Here is a 22,073-nt window from a genome sequence, read left to right on the forward strand (position 1 = left end):
TGTTCCTGGAAAAGATTACAGACGCAGTTAATGTGAAAGTCAAGTGTTTTATCAATTGTTGTCCCTCTGTGATAAAAGCGGAAAAGGTCAGTTCTGATGGTTTGTTTGATCCAAAGGCCGCGGTGATATAGAATATAACAAGCAGCGTAAAGCTTCACTCACTCATACATTTGCTGAAGTTGCGTGTCTCCCAAATGACGCGTGTTCCCAAGAACACGTTCAACTGGAATTCGTATTAGCAACAGGACACAATGTTGACGATAATGACATTTTATTAAGATGAAATAGAATCCATTATATGTTTGTACAAATCAAATATAGGTTGTTTTCAGTAGACATAACAGTTAAGTGAGCGGCGGATCCATGCTTGTTTAACGGTGTGTGTGTGTGTGTGTGTGTGTGTGTGTGTGTGTGTGTGTGTGTGTGTGTGTGTGTGTGTGTGTGTGTGGTGTGTGTGTGTGTGTGTGTGTGTGTGGTGTGTGTGTGTGTGTGTTTTGGCGGGGGTTGGGGATTTTGGGGTGGGGCATTGTGGGGAGGGGGTGCTTTACGGAGGATGCAATATTAACTACTGTGTGTGTGTAGAGCCTGTGGTTGGCGTGGGTGGGGCATAGTGACGAGAGTCGGGGTAGGGGCGGGGTTGTTGATAATAGCAGTGGCAGATAATGGTCAATTACTATTTATTTCAGTCATATAATCACATCATTTGGGGCTCATGATACTTGTATCTATTTCTTTCGAACACCATTACACGACACCCAACCCCCACCCGCACACACACTTCCACATCTTGGTTCGTAGAGCTTGGATCCGCCACTGAATCACTATTTAAGGAACATGTACAGGAACCATGCGGTGCCAACACACTGGGAAACACAGCCCGGTTGTAGTCTTCATATACAGACAGGTGTACAGGGCATCTCACGATGTTCCTCCCTCCAAGCAGCAGCAGTTAGCCTGTAAACAAATACACTGTGGATCATGCCATGTATCATTGACTCGGTTGACCATGAGCTTTCAGCTAAACGCGCTTTAAATAGAGTTTTGTGATATGACGGTGTGTTTGTTGTTGAACGCCGCACTCTTCCATCTATATGACGGAGGTTTGTAAATAATCGAGTCTGGACAAGACAATCCAATGCTTGACATCATAAACATCGACCCACGCAAGTGGGATACGATGACATGCATGATCCAAATCAGCGAGCCTGACTACACGATCCCGTAAGTCGCCTCTTACGACAAGCGTAGTCACCTTTGGCGGCAAGCATGGGTTGCTGAAGACCAATTCTAACCCGAGTTCGAACCCGGATTTTCACGAGGGCTTGCTCAATGTGGAATGATCTGATGCGGCTTTCCACGAATATCGGATGCCGGCTGGATTAAGGGACGCACGCCGCATCATGACGCCTTTGGCTACTAGCCAATCCATGTATAAAAAAACATTGGTACCCACAAACATTACCTGTCCCTTCCCTTATACACTTTGGAAAATACTGATCTAAAAAACAAAAGTAAAAGACACTTCAAGTTATCACTCGAGATCATGTGGCCTGTTTAGGCACAGGGACTGAGGGTAACGTACCTTTTGGCTGGATGGCTCTTGGAGTTGGTTGGCCCGCTGGAAAGAACGAGGTACACGTGCCATTAGCAAGGAACCTATTAGTGTATGGTTTAATGAGTTTCTTAGTTGGGATCACGGTTAGATTCCCAGTTACATGAATCGGCTTGTTAAGCTGTGTCAGTTGATCGTCTGTCTGGGCCATATAACAGGAATGTTGGTGAGTGAGTATGGTTTTACGCCACTTTTAGCATTATTCCAGCAATATCACGGCGGGGGACACCGGAAATGGGCTTCACACATTGTGCACATGTGAGGAAACGAAACCGGGTCTTCGGCATGACGAGCAAAGGCTTTAACCGCTAGGGTACCCTACCACCCAACTTGGGCAATGAAACAACAAATCAATCAACAAACAATAAAAGCGTTCGATGCATGAGGTCGTAGGAAGACGTGATTGATTTGAGCGGATTATGAGAGGAGTGCCCAAAAGCTATTCCACATTGGTGTTAGTCACGAGTACAGTTATGGTGCGGACAAGGAACAATCCTAATCAGGTTATATGGGATTCGAACAGACGATTAAAAGATCCTCGCACACCTACAGGACGTTCAAAGTGGCTCGTTCTTGATTGTCCTTTAGGAAAAACCATCTACTACTACTACTACTACTACTACTAATACTAATACTAATACTAATAATAATAATAATTATAGCAAATACAGAAAACAATCTCTCACTTGAATACAATTAGCAAATAAAGACAAAAATTTAAGATAGAACTTACATGGAAAAACATAACTTGTGAGACAATAATTAATACTCGCTCACTCACTCACTCACTCACTCGACACTTACTTTTCATTTGTCTCACTCACTCACTCACTCACTCACTCGTCCACTCACTCACTCACTCACTCACTCACTCACTCGACACTTACTTTTCATTTGTCGAATCTCTAACTTGCCGGATGTTGGATGCTGAGGCCGGGGATTAGCTGACGTCAGCTTAATCTGATTGGCGGGGTTCCCTACACGCAAGGTCTGATGAGTCTTGGCCGCCGCTGTGAAACTCCCCAGAGTAGAGTACAGTAGAGGACGATGTTGGGCTGACGTCGGCGCTGGTTGTGGTAACATTGAACGATGCCGCGGATGTGGGTGTGCAGCAGGATGGCGGGAAGCTGTGTGATGATGACCCTTTTGACCAACTGCTCTTGGAATCGTTGAATGGTGTACGGCTTGTGTCTGTCTGGTCAGTATTGCAGATGCTAGTTTACTAATGCCACTATTCAATGCAGAAAGTTGACCTCGTGGGTGTTCAGTTGAGGCTATGGCATTGGATCTAGATGGGGGTCTCTGTGGTAGCGGGGGTGACCGTGGAGAAGGTGCTGTGTGTTTCAGGTGGGGACGAGTCGCGGAAGGATGGCCTGGTCTTCCTTTAGGTTCACTGCTAGGATGACTGTGGGGCACAGTTGGTTTCCCACCATGTGGTCTCGTCTTGGACACAGTGTTTCTCACTTGGACAGATTCTGGAGGATGAGCTGGCTGTACAGATGCTGCAATAGTATAAGGAACATTCTTCCGTCCAGTATTTGCCCGATGTGTGCCTGGGACGGGTCTAGTTGTCACTTTAGATGAATGTCTCGGGTTGCCCTGACCTCCAAGGGCTGTTGGCAACCCTGGCTTTAGACCATGAACTCTCGTCATTCCAGGGTGGTTCATGAAATTGTGAGTTGGATGTAACCCTTTGTGTAATGAATTTCGAAACGTATTGTGTACAGTTTTATGAGGGAATGTCGGTTTGGTGAAATTTCGTCTGCGGAAAGATGGTTGTTGTGTGACTCTGTGTGGGTGCACCCTTACAGGCTGCCTTTGAGGAAAGTGGTTTCTTGGTAAAACAGCCTGGCTTCCAAATCGTTGGGAATTAGCCATGGTTTGCTTGTTAACGGGGAAGGCTCGAAGTGGTTGCACCGCACGCTGAGGATACTGATACTGTACACTCGTTGTTCTCGTATTCAGGGGAAATTTGGGAGCTGGGGTTGCGTACAACCCGGACATGTTTCGGATTGAAGTCTGCATTGGCGTGTGTTGTCTCATTGTCTGAGCATTGTTGATGAAAGATGACCGGCGTGGTAAGCTGGGGTGCCTTCTTCCTGGAGGTATTGTAGGTTGTTGAGTAAGAACTGGTTTTACCGTGATTCCTATATTGCTTCCCATTTGCTTCAAAGCAAGATGGCCGTCTTGTGGTTCACCATTACCAGAAAACTGCATTTGGTCACTTAGTTCAATTCGACCTCTCACGTTCAGATGTCCCTGGACGCGTGGGTCAAACCTATTTTGTGCTAGGACCAATGACTGCCCGATCAATGTAGGGTTCCTACCCGCACTGATAAGATAATCTGTGTAGTGTGACGTCGTAAATTCTGTATCTAATACATTAACTTGTGACGTTGTAGGCGGTGAAGTAGTTGTAACTGTCGTCGGCGTCTGGATAGTGGTAAGAGGTGCTGATGAAGACGCAGTGGCTGTCGATACGGTGACACGTGTTGTAGACTCGGGCACCGGTATTGACGTTGTTGCTGTAGGTGTGGCTGACTTAGGTGTCTGACTCAAGCCTTCGGTGGTCGGATGTGTGTTGACGAAAGGATTTGTTGTTACCGATTTTCTAGTCTGCGAATCAACATTCTCTTGGGCAAGCATTTCTAGTCTGTCCATATTCTGAATCTGAGCGTCAAACTGCTGGTGTCTTTGACTAAACACTTCTTGGTACGAACTGGACTGGACTATGGTTGAAGATGTAGCGTTTTCCTGAAGAGGCTTCGTCAGGTTGTGGCCCTCGGTAACAGTTCCCATGGCTGGTGGTCCTTCGGTCTTTTGCTGGACTGAACTGTTCGTGGTGGCCGATGTTGAGCTGTTTTCAGTGGGAATTGCTGTTGGTTCCGCTGTTGGGTCTGCTGTTGACGGGAAAATTGTTTTTTCAGTTGAACTTGCTGTCGTCGGTACCAGTTCTGCCGTGGAACTTGTTGATGTCGGTATCAGTTCTGCAGTTGAAGTAATCAGCTTCGATGTACCTTCAGTTGTAGGCTGCCTTAACGGAAAACGAGGGTTCGGATTTGGTTTAATATGACTTGGCCTTTGACCCATGGTGTGATTGGGTCTGACATTCCATACAGCCCGGTATCTGTCTCTTTGTAGGAGATACTCAGGTCTGATATTTACCTGTCTGTCTCGATATAGTGATGCTCTCTCGGGATTCAGTTTCTGTGAACGTGGGCTCATGTGTAGCAGTGGGGAAGACGGTGATGGACGTGGCGTTGCCTGTGTTGGTAGCGGAGTAGCTTCCTCAACCTTCTTAGAAGACGGTAACATAGAAACTGATTGTGTCGTCAACTTCCCACTAGTTGTGGTAGGTGGTTGTGTCGATGTGGTTTGTGAGGTTGATGGTGATGTGGTCCGGGGCTGTGTGACTTGTGCCTGTGTGGTTGATGACAATTTTGTTGGTTGTGTGATCGGTGCTCGTGTTGTTGGATCGTATAGGGTTGATGTAGCTGGTGTTAGTGTGGTTATTTTCCTGGCTGGTTGGCCCATCTGATATAGAGAGTTCTGGCTCTGCTGGAGCACTAAACCCCCGTGTATATAGTCAGAACCTACAGTGCCTGAAGCGACTTGGTTCAGTGCCGGGTTAAACTCATAATACCCCTGGTAATAAGGAGCCTGCGTAAAATAGTCTGGGTACCCAGTCTGGGGAATAGGGTAGTAGGTCACCGGAGAAGCATAGCCCCATGACTGTGTTGTGAATTGTGGCGCCTGTCTCATGCCATACAAATTACCGGCATCCAGATAGGGAGAACTTGTAACAGAAATGTATGAGTCTGGAATTGCATCAGGGATGCCGGATCTAATTCTTACGCCATTAAGTTTAACTGAGTTGAGGTTAAATATAGATGGTCCTTCCGCTGCTTGGGTTAACGCATCCAACGGTGTGGGCGGTTGTACAGCGCGCGGTTTTGTCTGTTGTGGTGCTGCTGTGGATGGGGACATAGTGGAAACGATTCCTGCCGTTTTGTTTGATTTCAAAACAGTTCCAAAGCTTGCTCCATTCTGCACAGCCTGTCTCATGGATTCTATCTGAGGATTAGGATTTGGATTTAGGATTATTGCAGAGTTGGATTGCCCAAATTGATTGTATCCTACATCCGGGGCCTTGATACCTTGTAAGTTATATAACCCAGTGTTCGACTGTACGTATAACTGATTTAATCCCGAGGCTGGTTTATGAATAGGTTGGGACACACCCCTTACAGACGAGGCCTGGGAACCAGTTCGGGCTAAACTACTGGACGCTACAGGCCTTCCGCTTTGAACTATCCCTCGTGATGTAAAAGCAGATGATTGCTTCGTTGGAATATTTCCCGAACCCTGATATGGCATTGAATTATATTGTGTCTGGTTGGGCTGATTTTGTTGTGAGACACTAGTCTGCTGAAAGGCAGGGTAAACCGGGACGGTGTGCTTGTACTTGACACCAGTGCTGGGCTGCGGCTTTGTGTTTAACACACCTCCTGCTGAAGGAGACACCGACTGAGGTGAGGAGGGGACTTGGGGGTTTGGCGCATGGACATTCGTAGGCAGAGACTGATGTGTAGGACCGGCATAAGGTTTGACATTAGTCGTAAAATGGCTACCTGGAACTCGACTTGCAAGACGTGGGTGTGGTGCAGTGTGTGTGTTGTGAGTGATGTGTGTGTTGTGTGTGTTGTGTGCGTTGTGTGTGTTGTGTGTGTGTGGTCCATGAGGAGGCCTGCTCTGAAAGCCGGAAGCTGGGTAGTGAGTCTTGACATTAGACTGAGTGGGATGGGCTGGCTCCTGGGTGAATCTACTGTGAATTTGTTTCAAATTATTCCGTTGCTGAGTCGGGAACACCGACAATGTTTTGTCTGAAATGAAATAAGCGAACAATAATCCCATGAGACATGTGTTGTGAATTTGTTCCATTTACAAGCCATCAGCATAAACATACATGCATATAAAAAATAATTCCTAAATGTAAAAATGTATTTATCCTCAGTAAATATAAAGAATAATGCCAGATAGCTTTTTCACGATACAACATTGAAAAAGATATTGCTTTGAAGACAGGTAATCAACAGAAATTCTATGGTGCTTGGATGCTGTATCATCAACTTTTCGAAAATGAGGAGCAGCTTTCAATTTAATTTTAGTTTTGTACTTAAGATTTTAATGTTTGAGACCATGTACTTTCCTAAACTGCAATATGATATATAAACAAGAGTGAGTGTGAGTGAGAAGTATGTTATTTTTTGTAAAAAAAAACAACAAAGTAAGATGTACTGATAAGTTGTGCTTTATGTCATGGGCTTTCTGCTACCCTGGGCGGAAGCCCATTTATGTAACAGGTGCGTCTTTCTAAAAACAATAAAAGAAAAAAAAAAAGAAAAAAAGAATAATGCCAGATGACAACCAATCTCGACCAGAAGAGAAACCAGATTCAATCGGGCGTAAAAGGCAAAATAGCTGTTGAATGACTGAAAACCAGGGTTGACATCAGGCTTTCGGGAAAGGGTAAGCCTGTCTTACCGGTGGTAAAAGTAAAGTATTAATGCTAATACGTTACAACATATGTAACCCTTGATCTTTGAGAAGCATTTACAAGTGGGGTATGCTTTGGTAACTTACGTCATACAGCACTTGCTTGATGTAAGAGTCTACATCGACACGTTCTTAATATCAGAACACGTGATGTTCACCACCTATACCATCTTGTCATCAGTAATGTGACATCGTCTTTAGAAATACTCACCAAAGGTAGCCTTGAGCTTTTTCCATGCTACAAAAGAATAGATTCTATTGGTGATATTTCTGCAACCCATTTATGAACACCACAACCAATTGCAAGATTAGTGTTAAATGTGAAACGTAAACGCCAAAGAATAATTAGTCAAGAGATTCTATTAGGCCTTAAAGGCACACTAGTGGTGAATATGTTAAAATGGATCACTGAAAATCAGTGATAGTACCAGGTGCTATACGAAAATTAAATAAAAGGATAATATTCACATTAGTGTCCAAAACATAATCACAATTTGTTTTATAAAGAACACACAATTAAACGACACAGAGAATTACCCATGTGGCAAGGGGCGCCTGTACGTTTGTTTGTAAAATATATCCATGGAATTGACAGTGACAATTTAATAATTAGTAATTCTGAATTCTTACCATGTTTGTCTGGACCAACGGGACCTGAAACAGCACAGTGGTATGTTCAGGGATATGTTATGGTGTTATGAAAATATACATGTTCTCCTTAGTTTTGAAACAGAACTGATCTTAACATCACAAAGTAGACACAATTTATGGATAAACATCCCGCCCCATCGACAACAGAATCAGAGAGCACAAAACCTCAACCATCAAATCAGACAGTAAATCAGCCATCTCGGACCATATCAGCAACTGTCCTAATCACAACACTGGGACAACGTCTAAATCCTCTCCAACAATCTCCATTATTTCACTAAAAGAAAACTAACAGAAGCAGTCCACATTCGCCACCACAAGCCATCAATCAACAGAGATCGAGGCTATTTCATCCCATCCGTCTACTATGAACTCATTAACCAAAAATCACTTATCCTGTTTAATTGGCTTCATGTCCAATTGGCTTCCACCTATGTGTTCTCTGTCCATCGTGTTGTGACAGTATTATCCTTCTGTTGTCATTACTCCTCCTCCTGTTGTCCCACTCATGTATACAATTGTTGTTACTGTAAAACCTCTAATGTTCATCCTCCACCTACTGTATATATCCTGTACAATGTTCCTCATTCAGTCTTGCTTGCAACGGTTTAAGAATCTATACCGAAACGTCGCTTTTTACTGAAGTTGTTATCCATAAATTGTATCTACTTTGTAATCCATCAACTTCTTAGTAATGCCTATCAAACAAATGATCTTAACATAATTAGTCAATTGTCTTTCTTTTCTCGTTTTAGTAGAGAAATACAACAAAACCAATGCGATACGGAACCTGGTGAGTTTGACTAACAACAGAAGAAATATTACACTATTACACTTCTATGCAACACTTGTACAGTTTACAAATGTAGCATAGTCAATGTATCTAGAAACCTTTTTATTTACACCCATATTATAACAATGTGGTATGGCATTTTAATTTGTTAAAAAATAGCAAAGTAGAATAAAAACTTTTATCCACTATTTTTTTTCATTTCAACAGGAGCACGCGGCCGCGTCATAACCAAAGACGTTAAAGTATGGTACTTGTTGTTACCCTGCCTGGCAATCGACACTAATGGTCTTAAACAAGGACGGATCGTCTCGGAGTCAGTAGACTGTGTCTGAGTGGGGTATTCATGTTCAACTGCGGCATGGTATCTCAGTGGGCTTAGCACTATAAAACCGGCATAAGTCCGGACTAGTACACGCAGCCACACACAAACACCGACACACACACACACGTGCATATATAAGTGCAATAATCTTGGACGCGCGACGTTAAACCCACTTTCACCTCAAAAGGAGCTGGAGATGAATCAGGTATCAAGTCTTTCATACGCATTTGTTTGAATAATGTCTACAACGTACCTTTTGGTTCATTCCCTAGTCTTGGATCTGGAAAATATGATCATATGACAGAACAAAACAACTGAATCGGTGATAGCATCTTTACGTTCCAGTGTTCGCATTAACACATGTTCAACTATCGAAACCTGCACTACAACGTGGCAACGATATAAATAAATTATTCCTTATTTTCCCCTAAATCCACATTTCTAGACGAAATAAATAAATTTAGCAAATCAATCTGTTTAGATTCAGGATTCACAGAACGCATCTTGTTTCAAGAATAATGACAATAAAACTAGCATAAATGAAAGAGAATGCTTGACAATATTGATACCATTAATGTTGATATATTTCAAAACAGATTAATGACCATTTAAATAGTGTACTTGGCCGTAGGATCTTGAGTCAGATTTTTTTAAACCATTGCTCACTGGCATTCATCACGTTTCTCTGAAAGAAGTAGCAAATCATATTTCTTGGCCCCACTACCCATTATTTGCTCCAGCATCTCCAGTTTGACCTAGAACCCGGGGACACAATATCTTGGGACTCATTCTCGGGAACAGCTTTATGTTCTCCAAAACCATAGGTCCCCTTAAGAATATCAAATGGTCGCACGTTCGTGTATATGACAACATTAATTAGCTGGACAGGTTAGTATAGCAACACATGAAGTATAGCTACAGAAGTATACTCACACATATACCGTTTAGGCTTCTCTGTGACCGTCGGGGTTGCTATAAAAATGAATGATGCTATATCCTGATAAATGTATTGGCTTCGGAAGCGTTAACCATGTCTCTATGACAGACATCATTTAGATCACGAAATATATGTACTTATCACATCGTTCATGAATTTCACATAGCAAACAGTCCTTAACAAATTACGGTGTCACTTTCATGAAGGATTTCTCATGATGACTTCAAAATACTTAGCCCACGTGGCATTAATTTATGCCTGCTTCCTCCAATGTTTTACTTAAACAATATAAAGTCGTGCAATATAAATGTAATCTGTGTTCTACTTCAGTGTTTCAACCTAGCACATCCGCGATTCAGCATAGACCACCTTCAATACGGGACAAACTGCAGAACTTTGGATTGGTATTTCCAATACTTTATTTCGTTAATGACGACACGTATAAATAAAAAGAGTTTGTTAGTATTTCCACTTCTTTGCCAGTGTTTTTGTTTGTCTAACGTTTCCTCAAACCAAGACACCGTCATCTATGCTAGTGTCACTTACGCCCAAGGAGCTGCCCTGCAAGAAAGGACGAACATAAGGACCATCTCCAAGTAATCGTTTCACAACACAACACACAAGTACACACTGCATACAACGAAACCTCGTCAACGCGAACTCGAACTTACAGCGTATAAGGCGATATGCTTTATGTTACAGAATTTAAGCCACCAATGACACAAAAAACGCGTTGATTGGCTTCTTCACACAATGCCTCGTGTTTATGGAGCGTATTAGTATGCCTCACATATCGTAGTGGTTTTCTCAACAGGAATATATTCCAGCGTAACAGTTTACGGTACCCCATAACCGCTTCACACACATTATTTATCGACAGTTTGACTGAAGTCGACTTCGAGATAAAGAGGTTTCAATGTATATATAAAACGATGTTAATTTTGATGTCGGATACGATCGAATAAATTACCATTCATATATCCATCATATTACAAAAGCGATAAATAATCAAATCAATTTTTTTTAAATATCCACAATAAAGTTAATTTATCTGTAAATATATTTATTATATTCTAATTGCTGTTTTTTATCTTACAACACCACGATACTTTCAATCGGTATTGACGTTGTCAATGCTTTTATGTTAGTATTCTTCAATTGAGAAAGATGTCGAAACAAATGGCAAATGTGAGTTAAAGGTTTTCCAACAACATGTCTTGCTGGTGATGCGATGTGTGAGATAGCATACACCAACACAACGGGTCAAGGTACCCAGGGACATAAGAATCTACAGTACGTCAGCATGGTTGCACTGCTTGAACCTTCTCACATTTACAAATTCAGCTTTTCGTATACAGCAATTATGCCGGCCGAACGCTTCAGATAAAACCATTTATGAATTTCTGACTCCAGGTTTGATAAACAGCTTTCAGTCGTTGGGTAATAGTGATTACTATAGTGGGTACGGTTATCCGTGAACACCTAGTGTCATCCTAATATTCATCATAAACGAATGCTTATGATACGGTCGGAATCATATAATGGACCCTGGTTTAAGCAGATATTTCCTATGGTTATTGTAAGGGTTTTATTTCGAGACGTGACATGAGCTATGGGAGATGGCAGTGTATCACATCACATTGCTGCTTGTGGCTGAGGTACTGTAGATTCCAGCAATATTTGGGACAGAAACTTACATCCCCCTTGGAGCGGATCCGGTCCTAGCATAGACGGCATCTGGGCTAGAAACAGGCATAGACACGTGTGTTTAAGGATAGACATATGTGTACAAGGATAGACACGTGTGTACAAGGATAGACACGTGTGTGCAAGGATAGACACGTGTGTACAAGGATAGACACGTGTGTACAAGGATAGACACCTATGTACAAGGACAGACACCTGTGTACAAGGATAGACACGTGTGTACAAGGATAGACACCTGTGTGCAAGGATAGACACCTGTGTACAAGGATAGACCCCTGTGTGCAAGGATAGAAACGTGTGTACAAGGATAGACACATGTGTACAAGGATAGACACGTTTGTACAAGGATAGACACGTGTGTACAAGGATAGACACGTGTGTACAAGGATAGACACATGTGTGTAAAGCATAGACACCTGTGTACAAGGACAGACACCTGTGTACAAGGATATGTAGATAACATATGGCTTGCCATAACCCGCGTATATCATGGAACGACCTGATACCGCCATGAGGTCAGGGGATCATATGTAATCTTGCTATTTGTAAGGTTTGTATTTCACATATTTTAATCCTAGGAGTGAAACGACAGTATGTATCACTGATTGATTGAGGCAGACAGAACGCTTCAAAAGTCCCTGGCAATATGACAATATACAACATTTTCTTAAGTTTTGTTAAAGCTTCTAACTTTTCACGATTAGTGAGTGAGTGAGTGAGTATTGTTTTACACCGCTTTTAGCAATATTCCAGCAATATCACAGCGGGGGACACCAGAAATGGGCTTCACACATTGTACCCATGTCGGGAATCAAACCAGGGTTTTCGGCGTGACGAGCGAACGCTTTAACCCACTAGGCTACCCGACTGCCCCTTTTAACGATTAGTGTAAGGGAATTAAATAGAAAACGATGACACATGCACAGTCATGTCGTATTTGATTGTACAATGACACCCACTTGAAGTGCTGGGGCTCTGGTGGGCCAGTTGCCTTTGCCGACACAACCTACTTTGCAGAGTTGAATCCCTTATATGTGCCCGGATCATATGAGTTCGGATTCGAATTCCCGATAATTATCCTTGGTTTGTCAGCACCATAGCTGTGCTAGTAGGTTTCACCGAAATGATAAATGCCTAAGACCTGCACTACAGTGGGCGTTCAACTTGTGAATCCACTGTGCATTGCTAGTAATTTTATCTAGAAAGTCTGTATAAACTAAAATCATGTATTGAAGTGAGTGAGTGTGGTTTTACACCGCTTTTAGCAATATTCCAGCAATATCACGGCGGGGACACCAGAAATGGGCTTCACACATTGTATACATGTCGGGAAACGAACCCAGGTCTTCGACGTGACGAGTGAAAGCTTTAACCATTAGCTAGGCTACCCGACCGCCCCATCATGAATTGAAAATGTCGTAGCTGTGTATATATACACCTCGTCAAAAGTATCGCGCCATCAATATGTTTTGAGAATCAGAAAAGAAATGGGTAAGTAGAAGCTGGAAAGCGAAACAAAAGCAATACTTCATGGTATTTTTCTGAATTATAGGGGAAAATGAGCATTAGCAAGAAAAACACAACTTTATTCCCCAGCGACTACAAGGACTGTAAATGGGGATATATAGAGGCAGGATAAGTATGGTAACTGTCAGGAATGAGAAATACAGATCAACTTGTCTCAGTAACGTTGTACCTGTGTCACAGTTAGTTCTAACCCTACGTCCCAGCTGATCCCATAGCTGCTCGATTGGATTCAGGTCTGGTCTTGGTAAAGACCAAGGCAGAGTCTCTTTGGCGTTGCTTTGGCGATAGTCACAGCTCGGTGAGGGCGGGTATTGTCGCCCATGAAGACAGGACGTGTGGCAAGTGCACGGTTATCCAAGTGAGGCACAACAAGAAACGTCAAAGCTGGTATATTAGTTCCTTGGTCCGTTTAATGTCCCCTGAATTGTGACCAAATCAAGTTTACAATCAAAGTAGTAACATCCCCATACCACCAGTGAGCCGCCACCACACGCCACTGTTTCCTGGATGTTGAACTGATGATGAGATGTTCCTCTGTGCCTCCAGACACGAGTCCTACCATCAGTGTGGTGCAATAAAAACGACTCTCGTCAGACCAACAAATCCTCCTCCATGACCTCAGGTTCTAGTGTGTGCTCGAGCCTGATACCAGGCTTAACGGTCCCATATGTGTTGGGGTGAGGAGTGGACGTCTTATTGGTCTTCTGGCCTTCATCCTGATGCATTCAGTCCACGCCTTGTAGTGCTAAGGGGCTCTCTGTTGTAGGTATGGCGGTGATGACGAAGAACAGTGCAAGTCCTGATCTCGGAAAGTCGGATCTCACATGTTCAGTCAATGTGTCTTTTCTAATGAGTCGACTGATTACAGCATGATTAATGATCAACACCGTGACAATGACCCGATATGACATGCTCCTTTGGTGCATGTCAATGGTTTGCCATCTTTGATTTTCTGGGATAGTTCGCTTAGGCATTTCAGTAACAGTTACAGTCGTTCCAAAGACAGACTTTCAAATTGGTAGAACTTCCATTCAACTAATAGCAGTAAAAGCGCATCACCTTTCTTTCATCAAACATGAAACTCTTTATAGAGACCCCCTCGGTATGCATACGGCTCGCAGGTAAGATGGCTACCATTCTACAGGCAGATTATGTGTCAACACACAGTTCACATATGAAAATCTCTACATTCAAAATGAACTCGCAATTACATTTCCAATTTGTGATACTTTTGACGAGGTGTATAGAATCACAAAGGTAATGATATTTCTTGTCAGCAAATGCCTTTCTGAAAGATATAACTATACTTACATCTCCATTGCGCTGACGCAATCCGGGCCGCTAGAGGGCGCTGGAAGTAAGGCATCTCGTTGTACTCCGCTGAAACAAGATGCGCATCACATGTACACAAGGCTTGATGATGCAGATTCAGCCCGCTACACTACTGTCCAAAACAAACTTCCCCACGACCGGTAAACTGTCGCAACGTGATTGTACACTTCCGAACAAATCAAACGTCCCGCTGGCGACAGTATCGCAAACTATTCGAAACATGGCGATAGAAATTAATATTGTTGCTGTATTTATTTGAAAAGGAAATGTATTGTCTTTGTCTTTAACGTCAGACATGTCTGTCATTATCTGACTACAGTATCGACCATGCGTATATATACAAAGTGGCCCACCTATATCTATGTGGGGTACACCTACTTTATTACCCACGTGGTAATACGAAAACAGGCAACACAATAATGCTATATGAAGGCGGTCTGGAAATAATCGGTCTGAACTAGACAATCCACTGATTGATAACATGAACTTCGATCTACACAAATTGGATATGATGACATCCATTTACCAAGCCAGTGGGATTGACCACCCGATCCCGTTATTCGCCTCTTACAACAAGCATAGTCGTCTATTACGACAAGCATGGGTTGCGGAAGACCTATTCTAACCCGGATCTTCATGGGTTTCTTGTCTTATGTGAGTGAGTGAGTGAGTGAGTGAGTTGTGTTTACGCCGCTTTTAACAGTATTACAGTTATATCGCGGCGTGTCAGCTTAATGTGGGAGGAAAGCCCGAAGTGATGCAGGTCTCAGACGTTTACCACTTCGGTGAAACCCACGAGCACGGGTATGGTGCTGACAAACCTAGAAACATAATCGGGACGAACCGGGTTTCGAACCCACAATCATTGGTTTCTGGCGTGCCCAAGGGACGCAACTCTGCACAGCGAATCGCGGCGCCTTAGACGACTCGGCCACCCGTGCCCCCTCTTGTCTTATGAGAAGGATGGACTTCAGATATGTAATTAGTTCCCACTGACTCAAAGATGCAGACATTGTTTAAGTAGAAGCGGCAACACATACCTAGTTGGTCTAAGGACATCAGTGCTGTAACACAAACAGAGAATTTCTATTGATATTAACATGGCACAGAATCTTTATCAAACTAAGCAATTGTATACAGAGAAGGGAAATTATGTTATCAGAACAGCATGTTCATGAAAACGTTTTGAACAAATATGAATGTTTGTGGTAGAGCGTCCGCCCGGAGAGCGGAAGGTCCGGGGTTCGATCCCCAGCTGCGTCATACCAAAAGACGTTAAAAGATGGTACTTGTTGTTACCCTGTCTGGCGCATGACATTAAGGGGCTAAAACAAGGACTGGTCGGCTCGGAGTCAGTATACTGTGTCTGAGTTGGGTATTCATGTTAAACTGCGGCATGGTATCTCAGTGAGCTAGCACTATAAATCGGCATCAGTCCGGACTAGTACAAGCAGCCACACACACACATACGTGCATGCACGTCGCTATATAAGTGCAATAATCTTGGACGCGACGTTAAACCCAATTTCACCTCACCTCACCTCAAAATTAGAAATAGGGGGCTCTTATTAGAATGGTATTTTGGTGGAAAAAAACAGAGTTGAAAGATAAATTTCGTGGTTTATGCTGACAGCCTGAAATGTTTATATACGACAGATATATTTTTCCAGAATTTAATTGCCGATAATTAAGGGTGCATATAACACACGAGTGCATATTATACACGAATAAATAAGTCTTGTGTACATTGATCAATCGAAAGGGGTGCTAATTGGGATTGTAAATATAATAAGCCAATATATCGCCGTGGGCGCTTATTAGAGCGGGGCGTTTATTACGTCGAATACGGTATCTTGTATATCCTGAACTATTTGGATGATGTTACGTTAAGCACCGAGTATCCCCGAGTACTGGCAGGAAGTATGAATCGAACAGAGGCCACATGAAAACGAGCAACTCATACCAGTTATCTTATGTTTTAGGTGTTTTGATTTTTGCATTCAGTTAATACAAGCAACAAAACCCGTTCAATGTTCGTATGAAATAACTGCCCAACCAGGGTTCATTTGACGATTCCGACTTAAGCCTAAACATGTGCTGATCAATCACGATCATCTAGTGACGAAAACAGGCGTTCGTGAAAAACTGAGCACTGGTCACAAACACATGAAAAGTTCAAGAAAAGGAATTGCATCATTATTGTCATCGATTGGAAATGTCCTCCACAATCATGTCTACAACAAAGCGTTTTGAAAGCTATACTAAGGCCTTGAATGTTGCAACCCTGATTAAACAACTTTTGAGAAAGAGTCATTTGACGCTTTTATAAATCTTCGAAGAACGATCATTCTCGATTGTATCTCAAACATTGTCAAATGTAGACAGCACAGCTGACTGAATATAGGTCCAGTATTCGAGGACATGCGCTCTATCAAGTCAAAAGACCATACTGTATACGTACGGAATCCCCCTGGCATACCCATACCCCCCGTTCCTCGAGGTGCAGCACTCCTTCCGACCCCGCTACCCCCTACTCCTCCTTGGCCCATTCCTCCGCCCATTCCTCCTCCTAGCTCCATGCCAAATCCTCCTGTTTAAACACAAACGTTTCAAGAGTTAAAACCATTATAATGTATAGTGCCGAATGCTGATTCATAATAATGTCTTTGTTTTTTTTCGTTTGTTGTTTGACGCCGCACTCCGCAATATTACAGCTATATGACAGCGGTCTGTAAATAATCGAGGATGGACCAGACAATCCAGTGATTGACATCATTAGCATCGACCCACGCAATTGGGATACAATGACATGTATCAACCAAGTCAGCGAGCTTGACCACCCAATCCCGTTAGTCGCCTTTAACGACAAGCATAGTCGCCTTTTAACGGCAAGCATGGGTTGCTGAAGACTTACTCTACCCCGGATCTTCACGGGTCTTGTTGTTCAACGCCGCACTAGTCCAAGTGTATGACGGCGGTATTTGACGATTTGGTCACTCAGCGAGCCTGACCACCCAATCCCCTTTGTCGCCTCTTACGACAAGCACAGTCGCCTTTTAAGGCAGATTCCTGCTTATGACTTAAATTGTCATAACGTACCAGTGTCTCACCTGCACGGCCATATGTTAAAGTAACGTTACAATATATCTGTTCTTCACGACCAGAAGTTGAAATAACGTTGTAATGTATCTATTCTATACGACAATACATGTGCTCTAAACAGCCAGAAGAAGCAACGTCGATGGAATAGATGTAATCTAACAATTATACAATGATGACGAGGTTACATTGTCGCGGACTTCAGGTGACGGAAATTGACATTGCAGACACAGATGAATCTACATTAGCTCGGCACCCATGAACATCAGGTCTTGTCTTCAGCAACCCATGCTTGTCGTAAAAGTCGGCTGACGGGATCGGGTTGTCAGACTCAGTGACTCGGTTGAAGCATGTCATCATATCCCAGTGGCATAGATCGATGTTCATGATGTCAGGCACTGGCTTGTCTGGTCCAGACTCGATTATTTACAGACCGTCGTCATGTAGCTGGAATATTGCTGAGTGCGGCGTTTAAAAACGAACAGACCGAAACAGATTCAAAGAACAAAACAACAGAAGCAGGGTGGAGCCTCAGCGTCTTCAGAAGCTATGCTGCACCGGAGAAACGAGTGACCAAATCGTCAAATACCGCTGTCATACACTTGGAATAGTGCGGCGTTAAACAACAAGACCCGTGAAGATCCGGGGTAGAATAGGTCTTCAGCAACCCATGCTTGCCGTAAAAGGCGACTATGCTTGTCGTAAAAGGCGACTATGATTGTCGTAAAAGGCGACTAACCGGATCGGGTGGTCAGGCTCGCTGACTTGGTTGATGCATGTCATCGATCCCTATTGCGTGGATCGATGCTCATGATGTCAATCTATGGATTGTCTTGTCCAGACTCGATTATTTACATACCGTCGTCATATAGCTGGAATATTGCTGAGTGCGGCGTTAAACATCAAACCAACCAACCAACGTTAAACAACAAACAAGCAGACAGACAGTAGCTCGATGGCTGTATAACTTACCTCCACCCATGAATCCTGGCCCGACCATAGACTCCACTGGAACACAAACAATGAAGGGCTAATGGAACCCCGGTAATATACCCCGCCAACATGTGGCGTTGTTTGGTGGTTGTCATTTAACAATGCAGCATATCTTACGTGCTCAGCATGAAATGGCTAAAGGTACAAGGTTAATTCCATTGGCCATTGACGACATCTTTGAAACCTTCTATGTTTGGTATCTATATCCTATAGGCCTATCAACAATATTTTTTTGTATTCATAAATTCAGTAACACAACTACTCATTCATTTTGTTCTTAATGTAACGAGATACATAAATGTAAACTAACAAACTGCGAATAGTGTACACATTGTATTGAACTGTGAATTTTGAACACAGAGTATTGAGATGTGAATATTGTTAACATTGCATTGAACTGTGAATATTGAACACAGTGTATTGAGATGTGAATATTGTTAACATTGTATTCAACTGTGAATATTGCAAACAGAGTATTGAGATGTGAATATTGTTGACGTTGCATTGAACTGTAAATATTGCAAACAATGTATTTAGATGTTAATATTGTTAACATTGCATTGAACTGTAAATATTGCACACAGTGTATTGAGAGGTGAATATTGTTAATATTGTATTGAACTGTGAATATTGAACACAGTGTATTGAGATGTGAATATTGTACACATTGCATTGAATTGTGAATATTGAACACAGTGTATTGAGATGTGAATATTGTGAACATTGCATTGTACTGCGAATATTGCAAACAGTGTATTGAGATGTGAATATTATGAACATTGCATTGAACTGTGAATATTGCAAACAGTGTATTGAGAGGTGAATATTGTTAACATTGCATTGAACTGTGAATATTGCACACAGTGTATTGAGATGTGAAAATTGTACACATTGCATTGAGCTGTGAATATTGAACACAGTGTATTGAGATGTGAATATTGTTAACATTGCATTGAACTGTGAATATTGCACACAGTGTATTGAGATGTGAATATTGTTAACATTGCATTGAACTGTGAATAATGCACACAGTGTATTGAGATGTGAATATTGTTAACATTGTATTGAACTGTGAAATTGCACACAGTGTATTGAGGGGTGAATATTGTTAACAGTGTATTGAGATGTGAATATTGCCCACAGTGTATTGAGATGTGAATATTGTTAATATTGTTTTGAACTGTGAATATTGCACACAGTGTATTGAGATGTTAATATTGTTAACATTGTATTGAACTGTGAATATTGCACACAGTGTATTGAGATGTGAATATTGTTAATATTGTTTTGAACTGTGAATATTGCACACAGTGTATTGAGATGTTAATATTGTTAACATTGTATTGAACTGTGATTATTGCCCACAGTGTATTGAGATGTGAATATTGTTAATATTGTTTTGAACTGTGATTATTGCACACAGTGTATTGAGATGTGAATATAGTTCACATTGCATTGAACTGTGAATATTGCACACAGTGTATTGAGATGTTAATATTGTTAACATTGCATTGAACTGTGATTATTGCACACAGTGTATTGAGATGTGAATATAGTTCACATTGCATTGAACTGTGAATATTTAACACAGTGTATTGAGATGTGAATATTGTTCACATTGTATTGAACTGTGAATATTTAACACAGTGTATTGAGATGTGAATATTGTTAACACTGTATTGAACTGTGAAATTGCACACAGTGTATTGAGGGGTGAATATTGTTAACAGTGTATTGAGATGTGAATATTGCCCACAGTGTATTGAGATGTGAATATTGTTAATATTGTTTTGAACTGTGAATATTGCACACAGTGTATTGAGATGTTAATATTGTTAACATTGCATTGAACTGTGATTATTGCACACAGTGTATTGAGATGTGAATATTGTTCACATTGCATTGAACTGTGAATATTTAACACAGTGTATTGAGATGTGAATATTGTTCACATTGCATTGAACTGTGAATATTTAACACAGTGTATTGAGATGTGAATATTGTTCACATTGTATTGAACTGTGAATATTGCACACAGTGTATTGAGATGTGAATATTGTTAACATTGTATAGAGATGTGAATATTGTTCACATTGTATTGAACTGTACATATTGCACACAGTGTATTGAGATGTGAATATTGTTAACATTGTATTGAACTGTGAATACTGCACATATTGCATTGAGATGTGAATATTGTTGACGTGGTATTGAACTGTGAATAGTGTTCTCATTGCATTGAACTGTGAATATTGTCCACTTTGTATTGAACTGTGAATATTGTACATATTGTTTTGAAATGTGAATATTCTACATATTGTATTGAACTGTGAATATTGTTCTCATTGCATTGAACTGTGAATATTGTACACTTTATATTGAATTGTGAATATTGTACACTTTGTATTGAAATGTGAATTTTGTACACATTGTATTGAGATGTGAATATTGTACACATTGTATTGTGATGTTAACATTATATACTTTGTATTGAACTGTGAATATTGTACATATTGTATTGAGATGTGAATATTGTACATATTGTATTGTGATGTGAATATTGCACATAGTGTATTGAGATGTGAATATTATATACTTTGTATTGAACTGTGAATATTGTATATATTGTATTGAGATGTGAATATTGTACACTTTGTATTGAATTGTGAATATTGTAAACTTTGTATTGAAACGAGAATATTGTACATATTGTATTGAACTGGGAACTTTGTACACTAGTATTATATCACATAGGCTTAGCTGAGATCCACAACATGTTCGTGAATGTGCCATATCCAATACTTACTTAAAGGACTGCCTAGCAGTTCCCTTGACATCATTGTTTAGTTAGATGTAAATAGTGTTATGACATACACTTTAAATCGTGGGGAAAATGCATAAACTTGCCCAACATGTAAAACATCATCCGTCCAAGATATGAAAAAAATATGATTCTTAAATTAATTTTAATACTAGTATACATCTTACCATTACGTTATGTATAATATTTTGGTTGCATGTATAATACATACTTCATGCATAATGGTCAATTAAACAATCTTTGTTCATGCCTCGCGTTTTAACGTTGTAGTCACGTTGACTCAACAAGGAATTACAATACTTATAACGCATAGTTACCTCCGCCCCATTGTCCGGTGACACCTGGAAATTGAATCAACGTTATTGGTAACAAACTCAGGTACATTTTATAATGCACCAACATTGTACAAATGACTTTCATAAACATGACAGTTACACAAACATACTTTACTTAATGCCTTTGCGGAATGCCTCATACATTTGAGCTGGAACATAAGCTCCCAGCCTGTTCACAACAATTGCTGGAGATATTTGATGTCAGGTAAAATCACAAATGCACACCTACTGATTATTGAAAAATATAAATAAGCGTAAACCTACCTTTCAATGTCAACAAAACGACTAATGGCTGCACAAGGATCCTCACTGATACCATATTGACCATTTCCACGTCGGCGCGAGAAGGACCTCCTGTGTCATCTCCCTCGTTAATCGGTCGTGACAC

At 41.4% G+C, this 22,073-nt stretch overlaps 1 protein-coding gene across 2 annotated transcripts; it reads right to left on the minus strand.

Annotated features, from left to right (window-relative positions):
• Positions 1-254: 254 nt before the first annotated feature.
• LOC124151615 (flocculation protein FLO11-like) lies at positions 255-22,067 on the minus strand. Of its 2 annotated transcripts, XM_046524167.2 has the most exons (15): positions 21,950-22,067; positions 21,668-21,691; positions 18,509-18,544; positions 16,899-17,027; positions 15,478-15,501; positions 14,417-14,485; positions 11,569-11,613; positions 10,418-10,432; positions 9,868-9,906; positions 9,188-9,214; positions 7,799-7,822; positions 7,380-7,406; positions 2,500-6,495; positions 1,583-1,618; positions 255-954 (listed from the first exon to the last, which is right to left on the minus strand). In XM_046524167.2, the coding sequence occupies exons 1-15, from the start codon at positions 22,011-22,013 to the stop codon at positions 950-952; spliced, it is 4,560 nt and encodes a 1,519-aa protein (XP_046380123.2). In that variant the 5' UTR covers positions 22,014-22,067; the 3' UTR covers positions 255-949. The 2 variants fall into 2 exon arrangements, with proteins under 2 accessions (XP_046380123.2, XP_046380124.2); XM_046524168.2 differs by lacking the exon at positions 10,418-10,432.
• Positions 22,068-22,073: the final 6 nt, after the last annotated feature.

The sequence above is a fragment of the Haliotis rufescens genome, unplaced genomic scaffold (genome assembly GCF_023055435.1).
Source record: "Haliotis rufescens isolate VD_foot unplaced genomic scaffold, xgHalRufe1.0.p SCAF_33, whole genome shotgun sequence".
Classification (NCBI taxonomy): Eukaryota; Metazoa; Mollusca; class Gastropoda; order Lepetellida; family Haliotidae; genus Haliotis; species Haliotis rufescens.

Excerpts from the sequence above, each read along its gene's own strand:
- LOC124151615 (XM_046524167.2), bottom strand. The coding sequence starts at position 22,013 with ATGGTCAATATGGTATCAGTGAGGATCCTTGTGCAGCCATTAGTCGTT. Across the intron at positions 9,215-9,867 it reads GAAGCCTAAACGGTATATGT|ATCCAAGACTAGGGAATGAA; the intron begins GTGAGTATACTT and ends CATATTTTCCAG. Across the intron at positions 7,823-9,187 it reads ACTAGGGAATGAACCAAAAG|GTCCCGTTGGTCCAGACAAA; the intron begins GTACGTTGTAGA and ends GTGCTGTTTCAG.